This window comes from Aquarana catesbeiana, linkage group LG09 (assembly GCF_042186555.1).
Source record: "Aquarana catesbeiana isolate 2022-GZ linkage group LG09, ASM4218655v1, whole genome shotgun sequence".
NCBI lineage: Eukaryota > Metazoa > Chordata > Amphibia > Anura > Ranidae > Aquarana > Aquarana catesbeiana.
In genome coordinates this window covers 46853087-46872566 of record NC_133332.1, presented here as the reverse complement: position 1 = coordinate 46872566, position 19480 = coordinate 46853087, and the positions used below count along the sequence as shown (strand labels likewise).

At 45.0% G+C, this 19480-nt stretch overlaps 1 protein-coding gene across 1 annotated transcript in view; it reads right to left on the bottom strand.

The window, feature by feature from the left end:
• Positions 1-19480, bottom strand: part of LOC141107588 (complement factor B-like) — a 75234-nt gene that overhangs the window by 15459 nt on the left and 40295 nt on the right. Inside the window, exons 10-14 of the mRNA XM_073598432.1 lie at positions 14028-14165; positions 9771-9877; positions 6379-6493; positions 3333-3495; positions 865-944 (exon numbers count right to left, since the gene is read on the bottom strand). Of these exons, the coding sequence (XP_073454533.1) occupies positions 865-944; positions 3333-3495; positions 6379-6493; positions 9771-9877; positions 14028-14165 (603 nt within the window). The remainder of the gene's footprint in view (positions 1-864; positions 945-3332; positions 3496-6378; positions 6494-9770; positions 9878-14027; positions 14166-19480) is intronic.

Below are 19480 nucleotides of genomic sequence, written 5' to 3'. Positions count from 1 at the left end.
AGAATCGGGAAACTTCAGGTGGTGATCAAGTCAGGGACCCAACCAGCGGAGGAGACGTTTGCACAGCAGCCTTGTGTGTCAAGCCAGGGACCCAGAGCCAGTTAGCAGGGGTGAAGCTTGAGAAGTATATGGAGTGCCAAGGTAGGGACCCAGAAGACAAGCGGGGGGGTGACGCTTGAGGGAGATACCACCGCAAACCTTGGAGGAGCTCAAGGGATTCAGTGTCAGTGAATCAGAGGGTATAGTAAGAGACCAGGAGCTCAGTGCTGAAGAACTGTTACGTTTGAGGTAGAAACTGGTAAAGGACTGTTACCATAGCATAGCACAGCATTCCTGCAAGTGCAGATGTGGCTTCTTGCTGGGGCCTTTGCCTGCACGGCTGTCTTCCTATTGAAGTCTCGGAGTCTGCCAATTGAGTTTGCAACTATCTAAGGGTGTCCTGGCCCTAACCCTCTTTCCCTTCAAAATATAAAAGGACTGTTAAAAGAAATAAAACCTTTTTTACATCCAAAAAGTGTCTGGCGCTCAATGACTTTCACCATCTTTCACCATCTTTGCACCCACTATGCCTCACAACCCACCACATATTGAAGGATGTCAGCTATCTTTTGCCTTGGAGGTTCTCATTAGACCAAAAGAGGTAAAAGACTTTTAGTACACTGAGTACTAGGTTTGGTGTTTGTGATTCCTATGTGAGACCTAGTGCTCGTGTACTCAGCTGGGTATGTCCAAGAGGTTGGGGGTTTTGAGAAGGTTGAGGCCAGCATCAGAAGACCTATCTCAATCAGTGGCACTCTCGGGGGTTGTGCTACATATTTTTTACGTCATACTTTGTTACATTTCCTGGAATATTTGCACACTTACCATGATCCTTGCAAGACACAGCCTTGTCTCGTTGTTTTAATGCCCAGGATGTTCCACTTGTACATGGAAGACAAATAGGCCTGTAAAAAGAAAATCATTTTGAAATGCTTTCATTGCTTATATTCTTTGGCAAAATATGCATATTTCCATAATTTTTTTACAGCGCATTGTAAAAAAATATTTTTCCTTGCTTTTTATTTTGCACTTTCAGTGAGTTCAAATTTTTAGTTACTATAAACGTTTTCCACTTGAAGACCAAGCTTTTTCTGGCACTTTTTTGTTTACAAGTTTAAATCAGTATTTTTTGCTAGAAAAATACTTATAACCCCCAACATTTTTTGCAGAGACCCTAGGAAATAAAATGGAGATCTTTGCGATTTTTTATGTCACACAGTATTTGCCGTTTTTCAAATGCAATTTTTTTTGGGAAAAAATTCACTTTAATTAATTTAAAAAAAAAACACAATATATACCCAAATATTTTTGTAAAATGTGAAAGATGATGTTACGCTTTAAAATGTTACGCTTTAAAACACTCATGGAATTACAACAAGCTACAATACTTAAAAATCTCCATGGGCGAAGCTTTAAAATCTTTTACATTTTACAGGTCACATGTTTAGTATTAGAGAGGGGGTCTAGAGCTAGAATTATTGCTCTCGCTTTAACGTTCACAGCGATATCTCACATTGTGCGAACATAATTTACATATGTGTGTACAACCTATGTATGCGTTCACTTCTGTGCGTGAGCACGGAGTGATGGGGGTGCTTTTACATTTTTGACACTGTCCCTTTCATTTCTTTTTTAAATCACTTTTATTCCTATTACAAGGAATATAAACCTTGTAATAGAAATAAGGATGACAGGTCCTCTTTATGGAGAGATCTGGGATCAAAAAGACCCCAAATCTCTCCTTTACCTTTAAAAGCAAAAGATTAAAAAAAAAAAGTTTGATTTTTCGCTCCAGTCCTTCGAGTCCATAAAGGTGATCAGAGAATATCTGTTCACCTTTGTGACCAGCTGGCCACACCTTCTTATTGTTTCTCAGGTGCGCCGGTAAAAACAGTAAGCCTGAGATACACCGGAGAGTGGCGGGAGGGGGGTTGTCCCCTCCTGCCACTTCTGAAAGCGATCCAGTGCCTAATTAGCCGGAAAGCCGACCGCTGGCTGAAAAAAAAAATACCAGGGTTATGAGTGATAGCTTTAGCTATAACCATACTACTTGCAAACCGCAATGTATATATACGTATTGCAGTCAGCAAGTAGTTAAAATAACTTTAATATGACACTCAGTCATAAATTTTAGTGTAAATACAAACAAGAGTAACTAAAAATTACCCTCAGGCTGGGTTCACACTTAGTGCAGATGCGGCTCACAGCAGGGGTCCGGTGCATCCCTGTTCTCCATTTCATGGACAAATCAGGCCCAAATTTTTGCCTGAATTCGGACCTGAAACTGAGCCAAAGATGCACAGGAATCCCGTGGAATCCGCTCCGCGGCCGCCAGGGAGATGTGTTAATTGGCTCCATTGAGAATTGGGCACGCTCTCCTGTCATGCAAATTGGATGTGGGGAAACCCACATCCAATTTGCAGTAGTGTGAACCCAGCCTTAGATGAAGTCAGAAGTGGCGAAACACGTTGGAATTTACGGCACCCTGATGTGACGTCAGACCAGATGTGACATGGGGAGACACATTCTTCATATCATATTCTGGGCTCTTCTGACAGTGATATCTTTTGATAAATATATTTTAAAGAAATTATTTTTTTAAGTGCATTTAGCATTTACTTTAATAAAATTATTTTAAATGGGATTATGCTATGTGGGCCACTTTTTCTTCTGAGTCTTAGAAATATATGGAAGAATACGACAAACTGATGGGATTAACTTAAAGGAACAGGGACCATAAAGGGGATAGTTTTAATGTTTTAGTTGCGGATCAGTAAAATGAGAGGCAATAACCTCTGGTGAGTGTGGTGTCTTATGGGGGAGTGGTGAGCACTTTTCACACAGTGGATTGGAAGATTTACCCAACGATTGTGGTGAATTTGAAGGAAGAATATTGACTGTTTAAATTTATGAATTTATGAAGATATCACTGATGAATATATAGAATAATTTATGAACATTTTAATATCAGACATTGGCACTTTATATTGGTTTGTTAGGAGCACCTATAAGATATTTAAGTGCATTATTGCGCTACCAGAGAGTGTATTTATAGTTAGTCTTGTTTGTATTTAAAAGTCTTTGGTTTTTTATGGTGGCAGAACATGTATTGTTAACAACACATTGATGTAAATATTCTCCAAGGTACAGCGTATTAAGAGTTTTTTTTATATATACATTTTAGTATGACAAGCATTTTCACACTTGCTATCCCATATTGTTGTTATTGTATCAGATTTAAAGACTTGCATGTTACACACTAGAGGGAATTCTCTACAAACAAAAAATGATACCTGACTGTTGAAGAGAACTCAATCTTTTGGCTCAATTCAACAAGAGCCAAATCATATTCAAAGGATTTTGGAATATTCTTATCTTTTTTGCCGTTGGGGTCATATTTTGGATGGCGGTGGATGTTTATGACTTTCCGTGTAACTTTTGCTCTGTCAGATGGACCTGAAACATCCAATAAGAATATGACTATTTTAAGCGGAATTAACAACCTCAGTATAGAAATGTAGGAGCTACCACTGCTGACTTGTTTGTAAATGTTCTGGTTTTGAAGGCCAATATGTTTTGCCTATAATCACTGCTTATTGAACATGCATGCAGCCAGTGAAGCTGAAAACCTGACATACAGATGGTTACTCTCTTTGCTTGTATTTTACTGAGTGTTGTAGCCTTGGAGCTTGTAACCTCAAAAATAAGTCAGCAATGGCAGTTCCTACATTATTGTGCTGACTGGTTTGTTTAAAGCCAAGTACATCATAAACACGGTAACATTCAAAAGTGCAGAAATAAATGGTTTCTTCCAGAACTCTAAGCAGAAAAGTACGGCCACTAACCACCAATGATAGGGCTATATTCCTCTCACTGACCACTAATGATTGGGCTACATTCCTCAACTGACCACAAATGATGGGACTACATTCCTACCACTGTCCAGCAATGATGGGGAAACATTTTTCCCACCGACCACCAATGAAAGGGCTTCATTCCTCTGGCCAACCTCCAATGATGTGGCAACATTCTTCACACTGACCACCAATGATGGGCCATTATATTCTGACCACTGTCCACCAATGATGGGGCTTTCTCCCACTAACCACCAATGAGGGTGCACCATTTCTCACACTAACTACTGATTCTGGAGCATTTATTAACCTTGCTGGGGCATTTATTACTCCTACTGACACCGAGGCATTTAGTACTCCAACTGACCACTGACACAAGAACATTTATTACTTCTACTGATGACTGACACTGAGGCATTTATTACTTCCACTGACCACTAATGCCAGGGCATTTACAGTTGTGCTCATACGTTTACATACCCTGGCAGAATTTATGATTTCTTGGCCATTATACTGAGAATATAAATGATAACACAAAAACTTTTCTTTCACTCATGGTTAGTGCTTGGCTGAAGCCATTTATTATCAATCAACTGTGTTTACTCTTCCTAAATCATAATGGCAACAGAAACTACCCAAATGACCCTGATCAAAAGTTTACATACCCCAGTTCTCAATACCGTGTATTGCCCCCTTTAACATCAATGACAGCTTGAAGTCTTTTGTGGTATTTGTGGATGAGGCTCTTTATCTTCTCAGATGTTAAAGCTGCCCATTCCTCTTGGCACAAAGCCTCCAGTTCCTGTAAATTCTTTCGCTGTCTTGTATGAACAGCACGTTAGAGATCTCCCCAGAGTGGCTCAATGATATTGAGGTCTGGAGACTGTAATGGCCACTCCAGAACCTTCACTTCATTCTGCTGTAGCCAATGACAGTTTGGCTTGGCCTTGTGTTTTGGATCATTGTCATGTTCGAATGTCCAAGTACGTCCCATGCGCAGCTTCCTGGCTGATGAAAGCAAATGTTTCTCCAGTATTTTTTGATAACATACTGCATGCATCTTGCCAAAAATTGACCAAATTGCCTGTGCCTTTGTAGCTCTCACATCCCCAAAACATCAGTGATCCACCTCCGTACCTTTCATCATAAATCTTGTTAACTCCTCTCCAAATGTAGAGTTTATGGTTGTGGCCAAAAAGCTCAATTTTGGTCTCATCACTCCAAATGACTTTGTGCCAGAAGGTTTGAGGCTTGTCTCTGTGCTGTTTGGCATATTGTAAGCGGGATACTTTGTGGCATTTGCTCAGTAATGGCTTTCTTCTGGCGACTCGACCATGCAGCCCATCTTTCTTCAAGTGCCTCCTTATTGTGCTTCTTGAAACAGCCACACCACATCTTTTTAGAGAGTCCTGTATTTCACCTGAAGTTATTTGTGGGTTTTTCTTTGCATCCCGAACAATTTTCCTGACAGTTGTGACTGACATTTTAGTTGGTCTACCTTACCATGGTTTGGTTTCAACAGAACCCCTCATTTTCCACTTCTTGATTAGAGTTTGAACACTGCTGATTGGAATTCTCAATTCCTTGGATATCTTTTTATATCCCTTTCCTGTTTTATACAGTTCAACTACCTTTTCCTGCAGATCCTTTGACAATTCTTTTGCTTTCCCCAGGACTCAGAATCCAGAAATGTCAGTGCAGCACTGGATGAAAGATGCAAGGGTATGTCAGGAGTCCAGAAACTCATTGACCTTTTAACAACACACACACTAATTACAAGCAAAAAGATCACAGGTGAGGATGGTTACCTTTAATAGCCATTCAAACCCCTTTGTGTCAACTTGTGTGCATGTTATCAGGCCAAAATCACCAGGGTATATAAACTTTTGATTAGGGTCATTTGGGTAGTTTCTGTTGTGATTATGATTTAAAAAGAGTAAACACAGTTGATTGATAATAAATGGCTTCAGCCAAAAACTAACCATGAATGAAATGTTTTTGTGTTATCATTCGTATTCTCTGAAAAATGAAATCATAAATTCTGCCAGGGTATGTAAACTTATGAGCACAACTGTATTACTTACACTGAATACTGATGACGGGGCATTTATTGCCTCTAGTGACTACTGATGACCAGGCATTTAATACTTCTTCTGTACTGAAGAATTCCCTCCAGCATGACTGTGCCATTGTGCAAAAATCTAGGTCCATAAAGACATGGTTTGGTGAGTTTGGTGTGGAGGACCTGGAGTGGTCTAAGCAGAGCCATGACCTCAATTTATTTTTTGGCCAATTTTATAGGAGCTAGTACATTCAGACTGTAAATGTGTGGCCAATCTTCATTTCCTTTTATAGGGCCCACATGTCATTGAAGATTATTCCTTTTGATCAAATGGAGCTTCCAAAAAGGTTGTTAACTGAAGTTCTCCTTTATTTACTTTGTACATAAAGTTACCACAATGGCAGCTTCTACAGCATCACTTACCTAATTCCACACTGACATAGTGTACTTGATCATCTAGGTGGAAGCAGTGAGCAGCAGTCAGAATGAAGTTTTTGGTAACGATGGATCCTTTACAGTTCTCCACTCCTCCCGGCCTCTGGAAGGATAAAATGGTCAGAGTGAGCAACCTCCTAAAATACCTGCTTATTGCTCTGTGTCTCATGTTTTTTTTTTTTTACAAATTATCAGGGTTTGTCCAACTATGCTTCTTTATTGCTCTATATTTGAATTTTCAGTGTCGAACAAGTAGGCACAATTGTTTTTGGCATGGGAGCTTTATCCGATGCAATTCAAAGTAGTATTAAACTTGCAGGTCTTTTTAGTTTAAAACACTGAGAACAATAAAATAAACATTCCCCAGTAGACGATTTGTTAAAAATTTTACCCCAGCACTTGCAGTTTACAGCTTTCAATGCTGTTGGCTCCTTCTTTCTCAGTGCTACTTCCCTGAACTTTTGGTTTGCACAGGAAAGAGTTAATAGTTGACAGTGCAGTCTCCAGACAGTCTGCTCGCTTTGAGAAGGAAGGGGCGAAGAGCATGGGAGGATAAGTCACTATCTCCACCTTGTCCGATCAGAAAATGCCTTGTATTCAATAATAAAAAATGTATGACATTCATATACATACTTACATTGTGACAAGCTGGACCAATGTAACTATACAATAAAGGCAGGGCAGACTGTGTTGGGGGGCAGGTAGGCAATTGCCCCCTGGGCCGTTCTGATGCCCTGTAAAAAAGCTGCACTGCTTCTACCAGAAAATGAAAACAAAACACTGCACAAGGATCACAGGGAGGAATTGGGAGGAGAGCCGGCCAGATCACGCAGAAAGGATCTCCCACTGACACTGCTTGGAGCTGAAACGCCAGCTGCTGTCAAGCAAAGCCCCCCTCCTGCACCGGCTCCTATGATAGACAGCACACTGGTAGAATGCTGGGAAATTGACCTAGTGTGAGGTCTATCATAGGAGCTGGTCCATGAGGCAGGACTTTGTTTGACAGCAGCCGATGATTCAGCTCCAAGTGGTGTCTCTATGTGTGATCCGGCTGGCTCTTCTCCCAATTCCTCCCTTTGATCCCGTGCAGTGTTTTCATCTTCCCTCATCTTCATTTCTGCGTATACAATTACAAGTAATCATTTTTTTTCTTCATTGATGGGCACTGATGAGGCTGCACTGATGGGACAACACTGATGAGGTTGCACTGATTGGACAGCACTGATGAGGCTGCACTGATGGACATTGATGAGGCTGCACTAATGGGACAGCACTGATGAGGCTGCACTGAAGGACACTAATGAGGCTGCACTAATGGGACAGCACAGATGAGGCTGCACTGATGGACACTGATGAGGCTGCCCTGATGGATACTGATGAGGCTGCACTGATGGGACAGTACTGATGGACACTGATGAGGCTGCCCTGATAGATACTGATGAGGCTGCACTGATGGGACAGTACTGATGGACACTGATGAGGCTGCACTGATGGGCACTGATAAGCTGCACTAATGGGTACTGATGAGGCTGCACTGATAAAGGTGGCACTGATATGCTGCACTGATGGGCACTGATGAGGCTGCACTGATAATCAGTGCCCTGATTATCAGTGTAAATGTCCCGTCACAGGAAAGGCTTTCCTTTTTTCAGACAGTGACAACACTGAGGAAAGGAAATAATAACTGATAACTCGCATTTGTTTACATGTAATCAGCTGTTATTGGATAAAGATGATCACACGGTAAAGAACCAATGTCATTGGCTCTTTACCCTGATCAGTGGTGCTCTGACTGACCACCAATCACCATGCTGCGCACCAAGATGGGAAGGACGTCATATAGGACGTCCACCTGGAGTGACAAAAAGCCAACACGGCCGTCAATCTGCTATAGGCTGGGTGGGAACTGGTTAATGGCTGATCGCTTGTCTATTTGTGAAAAATTCTTTGTTTTATGCTACAACTGGAGGCTCTTTTTGCACTGGGTTCTTTGTATATTTCTTTTATAAATTAAGGGCCCATTCACACTATGAATCACACAGAAATGTGCTATATGTTCCTGTGCGATTCACATGTGATCTGGGTGCAGTGCAGTGCAATTTCAGCCCATTTATTTCAAATGGGATGAAATCACACCGCACCACACCGAAAGTAGTGCATGCACTACTTTTAGAAATACACTGCAACTGGATTGCATGGTCCTTCTGTACCATGGGATCTGATGCAGGCAAATGCACTGCAATTGCGTCCTGCATTTGGGGTGTCCTGAGCTTTGCATTGACACCCGCTGCATATCAGAAGGGCAGTGCGGGAAACACTCAGGGAACGCTAGGTTTCCTGCACCATGTTCCAATGTGAACGGCCCTGAGACATTTCCCTGCTCCACCTTCCCGGGCTGCATAGGACGGCTTCCTAGTTTTAGAATCATTCACACTAGAATGTGGTTCGGGAATTCCAGCAGCATTCCAGTTGCACTGCCCTTGTAATCTGCTGTAAGGGTCAGTGCATAGTTAACGACACCCCAAATGCAGTTTGCAAATGCAATGGCGTTTGCCCGCAATGAATCTCATGGTAAAAAAGTTTTATTTGATTCGGTTGCCGTGCATTTCAAAAAGTAGTGCATGCGGTGAAATTGCACTGCACAGAACTGCATGTGTGAAAGGGCCCTTACTGTGGTTCTCTGCTGGGGCTACCTGTGTCCTAATCAATTGATTGATACTGTGATTTGCTGCTTTGGAAGATTGGTAATCTTTGGGCTTGTATATGTTATAGAGATTTAATTTATTCTGGTTTTATCCCTGTGGATCTGAGCACATGGAAATTTTTTGTGTATTTTTTGTGGTGCTGAAATTCAAATCCCCCAGCCACTTGCTGGGAATCCGAATTTTTAAAATACCTGTCTTCCATTTCCTAAAGCCAGGTACACATGGGCCAAACATTGCCTGAATATGGTCGGTTCAGCGGGAACCATCCAACTTTTGGCCCATGTGTACAGCTCCCCAGAAGCCAGTCTCAGGAGCATGCTGGAAAATCAGCATCCAATCAGTGCTCACAGCCAATGTGTGTCCTGGTGGTGGAGGTCCCCTGTCAGAACACAATAGCTCAGCAGGGAGATTGCCGTACAAACATCAGATGTGTTAGTACGGTGATCTGTAAGGTTTTTTTCATTCAGCCCACAACATATGCTTATTTTCTGCATAGAAAGCAGGTTCTCTCTGGCAGATCGACCAAAAAATCCTGCAAGTAAGTAAGTGCCTAAATTATTCACGTTTAGACATGTACAATTCTTCAATGACCTTACACATGTATGTATGCAAAACTGTTTTACATGGTTACCCCACATTGCTAGTCTGGGCATGAAATTAGTGTTCCCTACTTACAGTGACTGTAAGTTTGGCAATCCATGGATATTTTTCATTATTATCTTTTGTTTCTTCTTCTGAATGATCCTTTGAGAGCCCACACATCTCAAATGCACTTGTTTCATCTGAAAGTATAAGGGGAGAAATGAAGAATCGTCATATTAGGAGCATTGTGTCCTGACAGTGGCACAAAAAAAAAAAAAAAAAAAATCAGCACTAATCTGCCCTCAATGATACTATTATCTACCTTTTTGGAGCTTTACAGCTCCGATGGATGTCTTCTGCGGGAGGAGCCGTGATCTCCCTCTGACGTCAGCCGGGGAGATCACGTGGCTGCTTGTCTCCTCCGCAGAAGCTCTGTCTCATAGCTGTAAAGCGGCCGTGAGTCATGTGACCGGCCTGAAGACAGCTGAAATTCCGTATTTAGAACGCTCATTTTTTAAAACGAAGTACACAGTTTGCTATGCCAGCCTCTAATAGAGGGTCTGGCAGTGACCATTGTAGGCTTTTATTTTTAATAGTAGTAGCGGCGGAGGGGCGGAGGGTATGCTATGCATACTAGCTCATTATGCCTTTGTCTTGCAGGTTTGGGGTTTTTATTTTTTTTTACGTGGGTTAACAATAGGGTTTCCACCTTTTCTTTAAGTCAAACCTGAACACTTTAGCGGCGCACAGCAAATTTTTAAAATACACACAGTATATTTTTGCTAATAAATAACATTTCTAATTATATGAAGTTAAGAACAAGAGTCTCCCTTTACATCAGAGTCCAAAGAGTCCCCCTTTTACATCTGAACTCACAGAGTTCCTTTCACTGTAAGGGAGGACTCTGCAGACTCTGATGTAAGGGAGAACTCTGGGGACGCTAACATAAGGGATGCTCTGGGAACCCTGATCTAAGAGGGGAACACTGAGAACTCTGATGTACGGAGAAGACTCTGATGTAAGGGGCAACACTGTGGCCTCTGGTGTAAAGGGAAACTCTGATGTAAGGGGTGCTCTGAGAACCCTGATTTACCTTAGTGTACTCACTCAGAGGCAGGAGAGAGAAGGGGGAGACTTCAGTCACAGACAGGGATGGATGGTGAGCTCACTCACTGCTTGGCAGTCAGCACCTCTCATCCAGATGTATCTGAGGCTGCTGGACTTCAAAATTTCCGAACCCCACTTTCCTTTTCTGAGGCACAGCGCCGGGGATTGGAGTGTGGGCAAACACAGAGGGGTAGGGGTGGAAGGAAGAGGTGCAGATTGAGCCCGCTTTCCTCTCCCGTCTGTGTGTCTGTTTGGGGGGGGGATTGTTAGTGTTGGCTTTGGGCAGCATGAAAGAGAGTGTAACAGACACTCTCAGCTTAGACAACTGCAGCCAGCAACCCTGCTGGGAAGCCATAGTCCGGTCAGGCAGTCTGAAACCCGGACGCATGATTCCCAACCCGAACTGTCCGGGTGAATCCCGGACAGGTGGTAACTCTAGTTAACGACCACTTTAACCACTTGGCATCCGCGCTATGGCCGAATGACGGCCACAGCGCGGACCTGAATTCCCGGGAGGCCATCATATGATGGCCTCCCCTGTGCACGCGCGCTGTGATCACCGAGTCACTGAGACTCGGGTGATCACCGATCTAAGGAAGGGGCCAGTCCTGGCCCCTTACCATGTGATCAGCTGTCAGCCAATGACAGCTGATCACATGATGTAAACAAAAGATCGGTAATCGTTTTTTTTTTTCTACTCACGCTGATAGCGTGAGTAGAAAAAAAAAACGATCACCGGCTTAGATGTGAGGGACATCGGTCCCGAAGTGAAAGAGGCACATCCGCCTCATCAGTGCCACCTAATAGTGCCACCTAACAGTGCCCACAGTGCCACCTAACAGTGCCCACAAGTGCCACCTATCAATGCCCACAAGTGCCAGCTATCAACGCCCACCAGTAGTGCCAATCAGTGCCACCTAGCAGTGCTGCCTATCAGTGTAACTGATCAGTGCCCATCACTGCCGCCTATCAGTGCCCATCACTGCCGCCTCATCAGCGTACATCAATGAAGGAGAAAAATTACCTGTTTTAAATTTTTTATAACAAAATATAAAAAAATTATTAGAATTATTAGAAAAATTGAGGAGTGACAAGGAGATGCAGCCAGATTGGGAGAGGGATCAGTGGAGGCTGGTGACGGAGGTTCTGTAGGTATGGGTGGCTTGGTACTTGGCACACCCCACTGAGTGGCTAAGTCCCTATCTTAGGGCCCTCTGCGGAATGGAAGCTTCCTGAGGACTGGACCTGGAACCACATGTGTGTGAGGCATCGCAAAATAAGTGCGGTAGCTCCCCTCTTTGACTTTTGGACTGAACCCAAGTAATGAGTAAAGTGGGTTGTGAAGAGCTGGTGGATGATAATCAGTATTAACCACTACTGGACTGCCCATTGTATATATATACGTCATTACTTTGACATTATATACCGCGATTATATCAGCAGCTAGCTGCCATAACCCCAGAATTTTTTTTAAACTGGGCGATCCTCTTTCACATAAAAGTGGTCCCGGTGGCAGATTCCCCACGGAGCCGTCGATAAAGGGGAAAATGATCCCCTAGAGCGATGGGCAGGAAGTCGAGTGAGGCCCCCACTTGACTCTATGCCCTTGGAGGACCCGGAGCGACGTCTGACGTCACTTCCGCCTAACGGCCTTAAGAGTCCAATTTTTTTTTATTAGTGAAAATTTAAAATTACATTTTTTTATTTCTTTTAAGTGTAAATGTGAGATCTGAGGTCTTATTGACCCCAGATCTCACAATAAAGAGGACCTGTCATGCTTATTTCTATTAAAAGGGATGTTTACATTCCTTGTAACAAGAATAAAAGTGATAAAAAATTTTTTTAAGTGGTTGTAAACCCTCCTATACAACTTTACATCAATGGAATCTACATAGCACAGGCAGCTTGATCGCTGCCTGTGAAAGTGCACTCACATTTGTCTTTGCGATGTAAATCGTCTTTATTTGTCCTGTGACGTCGCTCGCGCTTGCGCACTAGATAGCCTCATTAACGGCACACAACGTGTGCCGTTTTAGCTTCCTCTGTCTGCTGTGTCATTATCTGGCACTCAGAACGGCACAGAGCAAGCCTCGCGATGATAGCCTTGATAGTCAGTTACTGTTGTCATTGAGAATGCTCTGTTACCGTAGTAACGGCAATCGAGATCGAGGCTTGGTTACGACGCTACGGCGCATGCGCAAAATTTCGGCAGGGATAGGAACTAAGGGCGGAAATGATGTCCGCATCGGCTTCAGCAAATAGGAGAAAGAATGGCGCGGACGATACCCGGAAGATACTGGAAAATCAGCACCCCTGCCCCTTTAGTTACAGATAGTTCTCTGCCTGCTCCTCATTAGACCCAATGCTGATAGTCGTCTACCAGGTTCAGATCGAAACCCAAGCTCATCCCTACTGAAGAACTTGCCTCTGCCAACTTCTCCACTCCTCCCCTCTTCATCCTTAAAGCGGTAGTAAACTGCCATGCTTTTTTTTTTTCAAACCTGCAAGGTAAAGTTATAATGTGCTAGTATGCATCGCGACGCACTGTCACCGCTGACAGGGTTCCATCTTCACCCGGTCTTCTGTCCGGGTTCGCGTCCTCTGACTGTCTGATTGGCTGCGCTGCGATGACATCACTCCCACACGTGCACGCGGGAGCCGCTATTCACAGTACAAGACTCTGAAGGCACGGGCATGCCGGTCCTTCAGAGGGCTTGCGCCGGTGATGTCACTGGCGCATTCACAAGTAAATATCTCCTAAACAGTGCAAGTGTAGGAGATATTTACTGTACCTACAGGTAAGCCTCATTATAGGCTGACCTATAGGTAAATGTCAACCATGGGAGTTTACTCCCACTTTAACATAAGCAGGAGATGTTCTGCAGTCCAGATTGGAGACCTGGACAGCGCTGACAACACTGCTTGGGATTTCAGTGCTGCAGAGGCAGAGTTGTCAGCTCACACCAGGAAATTAGATCATTTACTTTTTGGCAGGATCAATGGGTACTGTGATTTTCTGTGATTATATAATTTTTTAAGAGAAAAAACAAGGGGAAACGTCCATGTATTGTTGAGAATACGGAATATGTTTTTTTTTTTTACATAGATATGCCCTTTAACAACATAACGTGTACCCTACATACGGGTAGTTTTGTCAATTTTTTATTGTTTGATAACAACATGAGGTAAGATCATTTTCTGATGACATTTCCTTTTGTATAGACGATTAAGAAAATTACTCACCGATTATATCATCAAAGGCCTTCTTCAGTGCATCTACACTTTCCATCTGGAAGACGTGTTTCTCTCGATCCTTTTTAGAGGCAATATCATTGAGCTCATCTTGGCTGATGTCATCACCCAGACCGAACACATAGATATCTGTGCAGGAGAAAGGAACATTTACCTCATTATAAGGGTTGTCAAGGCATAAGCCATTTTTATTAAACCGTGTCAGTGTAGCGTTACCCCCAGAAGGGCCGCTGAGTGGTGCTTGTCCTCTGGAACTGCCCTGACCTTGCAAGCACCTTGACCCTTCTGACACTCTAGGTTCATACATGGACTAAGCAAACAATGTTCAGTAACCTGGTCACCAACAATACTCAGCACAAAGTAAAGTAAAGGCAATGCGCATGGATTTCAATAACACTGTTGTATTCAGTATTTCAAAATAATTCAAGTCAATTCACCCAATTTGTCCCCTCCGCTCCTCCCAGGACCTCCTGCTCTCTAGCTCCCTTGTTACCTCTTCCCATGCTCGCCTTCAGGACTTCTCCAGAGCCTCTCCCATCCTCTGGAACTCCCTTCCCCGGTATGTCCGATCAGCCCCTACCCTGTCCACCTTTAGGAGATCCCTGAAAACTCACTTATTCAGGAAAGCCTATCCCACACCCACCTAACAACTGTCCCTGAGCCACCCCCATCAAATCATTCTCCGCATCTATTACCTTTTGTACCACCACCCCCTCTCTTTAGAATGTAAGCTCTATGAGAAGGGCCCTCCCATCCCTTTTGTATTGAACTGTACTGTAATTGTGCTGTCCCCCCTCTACATTGTAAAGCGCTGTGAAAACTGTTGGCGCTATATAAATCGTGTATAATAATAATAATTATAGAATACAATCTGCTTGCAGCAATACCCAGCCAACGTTAATAAGTAGTAGATTAAACACAGATAATAATAAATAGGCAAGGTAAACAGATGATAATGAACCACTGGGTGAAGCAATATCAATTATAGCGGCGCTTCCTAGGGCTCCGGTCACATATATCTGAATTGGATGCATTATGAACCGCATCCAATTCGCATGACATATGAATCAAAATGGCTTTCTATGGAGCCAGGTTCACATATGTGTGTTGCAGTGCGAATAGTCTGCGAATTTAAAAAGAGTCCTGTGCGTTTTTTAAATACTGCAGTGCGATTCAGATGCAAATTCCAGGCTCATTGTCTTCTATAGGAATGCATCTGAATCAGATCAGTTTTGAACACGAATTTGATCCGAAAAAGAAAACATTGTGGGGGTCCCCCCCTCCCAATCCATACCAGGCCCTTTCGAGTCTGGTACGGATTTTAAGAGAAAACCCACACCAAAAGTTAAAAAAAAACAGCATTGGATCCCCCCAATCCATACCAGACCCTTAGGTCTAGTGTGGATTTTGAGGGGAACCCCCACACCAAATATTTTTTTAAATGGCGTGGGGTCCCCCCCCCCAAATTCCATGCCGCCCCCTTGTGACATCACCGACACAGCATGCACCAGTCGGTGACGTCACAGGGGGCGGTGCCACTAGGTGGCATCGCCAGGTGGCCCCGCCCCTAAGCTATTTAAGAACTGTCACACGGCGGAGCAGGCAGACAGCAAGAGCCTTTGGCGTGGGCAGAGGTTTTTTTTTGTTTGGTTTTTTTTTTTCAGGTCCGGTGGTGGCAGCGGCAGACGTTGTGATTGACAATGGATCTACACCAGGAGACATTGTTTTATTATTTTTAATAAAGGAATTGTCAAAAAATGTGTCTGTGTTTTATTTCTTTTTGACACTTTTTTGGTGAATGACTAGGGGTACAATGTACTTCATACTCATTTAAATAGGGAGGGGTGGGATCTGGGGGGCCCCCTTGTTAAAGAGGGCTTCCAGATTCCGATAAGCTCCCTGCCCGCAGACCCCTACAACCACCACCCAGGGTTGTGGGAAAGAGGCCCTTGTCTCCATCAACATAAGGACAAGGTGCCCTGTCCCCAAAAAAATCTCCATGTTAAGGGCATGTGGCCTGGTATGGTTCAGGAGTGGGGTGCGCACGCTTGTCACCCCCCCTTCCTGGGCTGACAGGCTGCATGGGGGCTCCACACCATTTTTTTTTTTTTTGGCGTGGGGATTCATTTCAAAATCTGTACCAGACCTGAAAGGGTCCAGTATGGATTGGGGGGACCCCCACGTCATTTATTTTCATGATTTTTTTATTGCTGGCAGGGAACAACGCTGACAGCTGATGAATCATCCATTAAGGACACGGCGGCTGGCTTCCCGCACCTGCTCTTTAAAAGAGAAGTATGGAGTTTGTTTTTTTTCAGAATCATACCTACCTAGGTGGATGCAGTTTTGGTCCGATGCTGCATCTGCCCCCTGCCGGTTCTAACACTGAGAACTGAGTGATCTAACGTCGCAGATTGCTCAGTTCTCACAGCTCCCCAAGCACAGAGTTGATGATTGTTAGTCACTGCTCTCTGATCACTGGAGTGCTGGACTGTGGAGAGGGCGGGAGTGGTTTACTGAAAGACTGAGCTGAGTGCCGGTCCAGGCATGTGGGCGGATCCCAACCCCAGTGTCATGATCTTGACCGAGCCTGGACGGGCTCTGTGACGTCAGCCGACAGCGGGCTTCAGCCCGCTGTCTGCTGAAAAAGGATCACAGGAGTGCAAAACGAACTGCACTCCTGTGATCCACAGGAGAAGCGCAGCCAAACGAGCTTTGGCTGTACTTCTCCTTTAACAACTAGCTAATGTTAAAGATGCCGATGGTCGCCGGCTCCAAAATTTGCATCTGAGCCACATCTAAAATGGCAGCTGAACAGCTGCTTAGGAAATTTGCAGTGAAAACGGAGGGGAAATCGCACCGGACATGTGTGAACCTAGCCTAAGGGTGCAGCACTGTAGAAAGAAAACCTGTCACAGAGCAATCAGACTTCCCACAGCCACTGGTGCAATCCTAGGAGAGAAGTGGAGAAAATACAGATCAATAGCAGAGAGGTTTGACTGCAGAGACTCCTATGAAAAACTTATCAGTGAGCAGCAACCACCCCCCTGGAAAAATTGGCTGCACAAAACCAGTCCTTGGTGCCAAGAAGGTTGGGCGCTGGCATAAAGCATTGTAAACCTTCCAACCTGCACCTTGTGTTTTTCACCAGCATAAGATGTACATTTACCATGTAGTTTCAAGTCACCTATTGTTGCCCTGTACACACAGCCTATAGTAGAGTAAATATTCATACTTAGGTCTCAGCAGTTTGTGCATACCCATAACGTGTGGGCAGTGACATTAATGTCAACTGGGACGCAGCGACTGCACGGACGCAGCCACTGCTCCTAGTTTGACAGGTGTGCAGGTATGAGTGTATGGCCCTGAACGCACACTGTCTGAGTTTGGGGCCACGCCCCCCACATTGCTATTCAATTGGAGCAACAGCTGTGTCTGTGCAGTCACTGCATCCAGAGGCGTAACTAGAACCCTCAGGGCCACAATGCAAGAAACCATGAAGGGCCCCCCTGCCCCGGTCCCGGGGTCCTTGTCACAGAACCAGGCCCTTTACTCCCATTGCAGGGCCCTTTATTGCGGTCCCACAGCAGGACCCTTTCACGTGTTCTGCAGCCGGACCCCTTCCTGCATGGTTGCCTACCTTGGTTTTTTTTTATGTGTTCAGCCAGCCATTGTAGGGGGAGAATGTATCCTAATTAGGGGAGGGACATATAAAATGTGCATGCTTCTACAAGAACCATCTAATGCCATACCCCTCAGCACAACTCTATACCCCCTGCACATCTCTGAACCCCTAACGCACCCCCAGCACACTTTTGTACCCCTTTGCACATCGCTGCACCTCCTAAAAATACCTCTGCAGCTCCCAGCATCCCCCCAGCACAGCTCTGCACCCCCACACACCTCTACACTTCCTAGAATCCTCTTTATCCCTCAGTATGCCTCCATAAGCCCAGCAAACCATTGTAACCCCCAGCACACCTCTGCGCCCCACCCCCCACACACACACATAAACCTCTGCATTCCCCAGCACACCTCAACACCCCCCGCACATTTATGCACTCTACTGCATATTTCTGCACCCCCACATCTCTGTACCCACCCCCCACACATACATCTGCACCTCTGTATCCCTCCAGCACACCATTGTACACCGCAGCAAGTGAACTTGGCACCCCACACACCGCTAAGGCCCCTTTCACATGGGGCAGACCTGTCAGCGGAATCTGCTTGCTCAGTGGGGGATTTCTCTTCTGATTACTGCTGAGCAAACGGATATGTCCATTCCGCTGATGCAGAGCAGACATGGAAACAGCCCGCTGCTCTCTATAAGGCTGTTGGATAGAAGCGGACCACCAGGCCATTTCAATCCAACTGTCATCCAATCCGATCCACCAGACAGATGAGGAATGGATCTTCCATCGGTCTATTTTTAGCAGATCGGATGGTGGCGGGTGTCAGTGGACATGGGTCTGCTGACATCCACTGCTCCATAGAGAGCAATAGATGGTCTGATCTGGGCTGCCTGAATAACAGACAGGCCAACCTGATCAGTCCGCCAGTGTGAAAGGGGCCTAACACATCTGTGCTCTGTACCCACTCCACCTCCAACCCCCAGCACATCTCTGTACCCCCCCCCCCACTTTCATCCCATGGCCACTCACTTGAATGTTGATGACAGTCTGTGGTGCCCGCAGCATCTCCCCCTGCACCTCTGGCTGTCAGTTTACTATGCAGTGGGGGGAGGTGGGAGGAGGCAATCAGCAGCTCTATGGTGTCCGCGGTATCTCCCTGGGGCTAGTAATTTACTTCACGAGTGTATTCAGTGGAGAGGGGAGGGGCCTCTGACCTGGGCATGTATCCTCAAGAATGTACAAGCAGAGCAACTCACTTGTACATTGAAGAGTGAAGGCGATACATGCCTGTGTCAGAGGTCCCTCCCCTCTCCACTGTATTCACTTGGGAAGTTAACTACTAGCCCCAGGTAGATCCTGCGGCCCACGGGCACCATAGAGACACTGATTTCCCCCTCCCACCTCCCCCCACTGCATAGTAAACTGACAGCCAGAGGTGGAGGGGGAGATGCCGGTCTTGCCCCCCCCCACAGTGGCAGAACGCGGTGCCCCCCCCCTGCGGCGCCTGGGTGTGGTGCACCCCGCGCACCCACCCAGGATCGGCCTTGGATACAGGAGGGGCGCACAGGCTTCCTGCAGCAATGGGCCGGGTCGCTGTCACGACTCCTGCGACTCCTATAGCTAAGCCCCTGACTATGTCCCAGTTGACATGAATGGGACTGCCCACACGGGAATGCATGGAACATCTTTGCATCCCCTTGCAGGTAAACACAGCCCTCACATGAGTATACACTTTAGTACGCCCTTGTGAATGAGGTCTAAAACCTAGTTAAAACAACAAAAACATTTTAAAGTGTACAATGCCTTAAA